General features: G+C 47.8%; 1 protein-coding gene across 1 annotated transcript; it reads right to left on the bottom strand.

Moving 5' to 3' along the window:
* Window positions 1-261: 261 nt before the first annotated feature.
* Window positions 262-2,207, bottom strand: LOC146058776 (uncharacterized). Its single transcript, XM_083171005.1, has 2 exons — window positions 2,030-2,207; window positions 262-1,177 (listed from the first exon to the last, which is right to left on the bottom strand). Exons 1-2 carry the CDS (start codon window positions 2,174-2,176, stop codon window positions 605-607), a joined length of 720 nt encoding a protein of 239 aa, XP_083027131.1. The 5' UTR covers window positions 2,177-2,207; the 3' UTR covers window positions 262-604.
* Between the last annotated feature and the right edge of the window lie 262 nt (window positions 2,208-2,469).

Below are 2,469 nucleotides of genomic sequence, written 5' to 3'. Positions count from 1 at the left end.
AAAATAGTAAATAGATTGTGTCAACACAAATATATTATAATACCATATATAAAAGATATTGTACAAAAACACACACTATATATAAAGATTTAAGTATGTATGACCCAGTTTAAACTTTCCCAATAAGTACGGGCTACTGTGTGGCAGAGGATGTCTGCCGCCGATAAGTAAAGGCTGTGGCCCACATGGCGCATGGCGCAGATGCAATGGCCCCGGCCCCATTGATGTGCGCCATACGACATGTGAGCAGTGGCCATCACATACCTGCAGCTAAGACCATGTCTGCCGCACAGTACCCCATACTATTGGCAAAGACAAAAGGGCAATAAATGGAGTTTGCTATCCAGATTGAGGAGAATCCTGTTCTCCCTCTGGTAATGCAGGTACAGGTAGCAGCATATAAATAACCAAAAAAACACACTGTGGCCCTTGTGTGGCAGAGGATGTCTGCTGCAGATATGTAAAGGCTGCGGCCCACATGGCGCATGGCGCAGATGCAATGGTCCCGGCCCCATTGATGTGCGCCATACGCCATGTGAGCAGTGGCCATCACATACCTGCAGCTGAGACCATGTCGATGGTAAATGATAAAATAGCCTATTTTTTAAGACAGATCCTCAAAAACAGGACACTCTGGATCTTCTATCAGTAAAGAACTGTAGAATTGACGGTACTGGGGGGGTTGAGAAGGCTGTGTAGGTGTTGACTGGGTATGTGTTGGAATTGTGCTCGACTGGCCTGCTACGGTGGCAGGCGGAGTAGGCACTGGTGATTCTAATGACAGTGGTGTGTCTGGTGCACTACCAATGCCAACTATTTTAGTGCCACTGTTGAGATACCCTAAACTGCCATTATACACCAACTCCATGCATAGCTTTTCAAAAGTAAGTTGCTGGTCCGGAGCCATGTTGCGAACACACTCTGCCACATAAGTGAAGTAGTTGTCATGTTTGTCCGGGTTTCTTTGCAGGACTTGATGTGCCCGCATCATAAATTCTTCATGTGCTGCTGCTTCTCCTTTTTTTCCTTTGCCACGCATTTTTTTGGCACGGGGGAGTGGTGGAGTGGGTTCCAGGGTGGGTGGCGGAGTGCGTGCCGGAGTAGGAACTTTGTTCAATGTGCATGCATTCTCAGATAGGACAGATAGGTCTGGGGTTGCAGGTGGGTAGTCACCAAGCTGTAAAAAAATTGAACATGTTTACTAATCAATTCTATTTACTTCTAATTTCAGTTCCCTACCAGCGTGAATGAATGGAAAGTCATCGCAGAGGAGTTTGAACAGCGATGGAACTTTCCAAATTGCGGTGGAGCCATTGATGGCAAACATGTCCGCATAGCCCAGCCTATCAATAGTGGTTCCTACTATTTTAATTACAAGGGCTATTTTAGCATTGTACTAATGGCTGTTGTTAATGCGAACTATGAGTTTATCTTCCTGGATGTAGGAAGGAATGGCCGTGCATCGGATGGTGGCACTTTCAAGGACACAAAGTTCTACGAAAGGCTCATAGCGAACACCCTTCACTTGCCGTCTGTCCAGGAAACTAAACAGGGGCTTAACTTTGTTTTTGTGGCAGACGAGGCTTTTGGCCTGCACGAGCATGTCATGAAACCATATGCGCAAAGGGGCCTGAACCATGACAAAAGGATCTTCAACTACAGGCTATCCAGGGCACGGCGTGTTGTGGAAAATGCTTTTGGCATCCTGGCTAGCCGGTTTCGTATTTTCCACACTGCCATTAACCTGAGGGTGGACAAAATTGACTGGGTTGTCACGGCGTGCTGTGTCCTGCACAATTTGCTCCGCAGAAAAGCCACACAGCAAAGGGCTACAGGCACAGCACTCCAAGAAGACCAAGAACTGCCAGAGGAGGTAGTGCAGATATCCTCCTTGCAAACCCCAACACAACACTACACAGGGAGTGCACGAGCCAAACAGGTGAGGGAAGAGTACATGGCCTACTTTAATGGGGAGGGGGCTGTGGATTGGCAGGAGGAATCAATTAGATAGCCAAAAAAATAGACTCACCGATGCAGACTGCGAATTCTCCTCCTCCTCCTGCGCCGTGACTTCTTGGTTTTCATGTTCTACCATCAGGACTACTCCTGTCCTCATCGACTCCTGGCTGAGGGTGAATGTCAACCGATCATAGTACCAGAGCGATGTTTGATACATCTCGTCGACTCCAGCACCAGACTTCTTTGCAGCCTCCACCTTCTTGTGTTCCTTTAAGACAGGGACGTGCAGTCAGGGGAGGTAGGGGAGGCAGTGCCTCCCCTGTCATAATGATGTGAATAATAAAAAGAAGATATTTATATATCTTCTTTTATTATTTTCATCATTTCTACCTCTCCCCCTGCCTCCTACCATCTTACACTGCTGCATGTGAGGGTGGGAGGCAGCGGGAGAGGTGCCTCCCGCTGTTAACATTAAAACACCGGGCAGCGGGGGGCGGGTAGGGGAGGGCA

This window comes from Crinia signifera, chromosome 2, assembly GCF_055691185.1.
Source record: "Crinia signifera chromosome 2, ASM5569118v1, whole genome shotgun sequence".
NCBI classification, from domain to species: Eukaryota; Metazoa; Chordata; class Amphibia; order Anura; family Myobatrachidae; genus Crinia; species Crinia signifera.
Note: the sequence above shows the minus strand (reverse complement) of the source record. Positions and strands in the feature narration are given on the sequence as shown.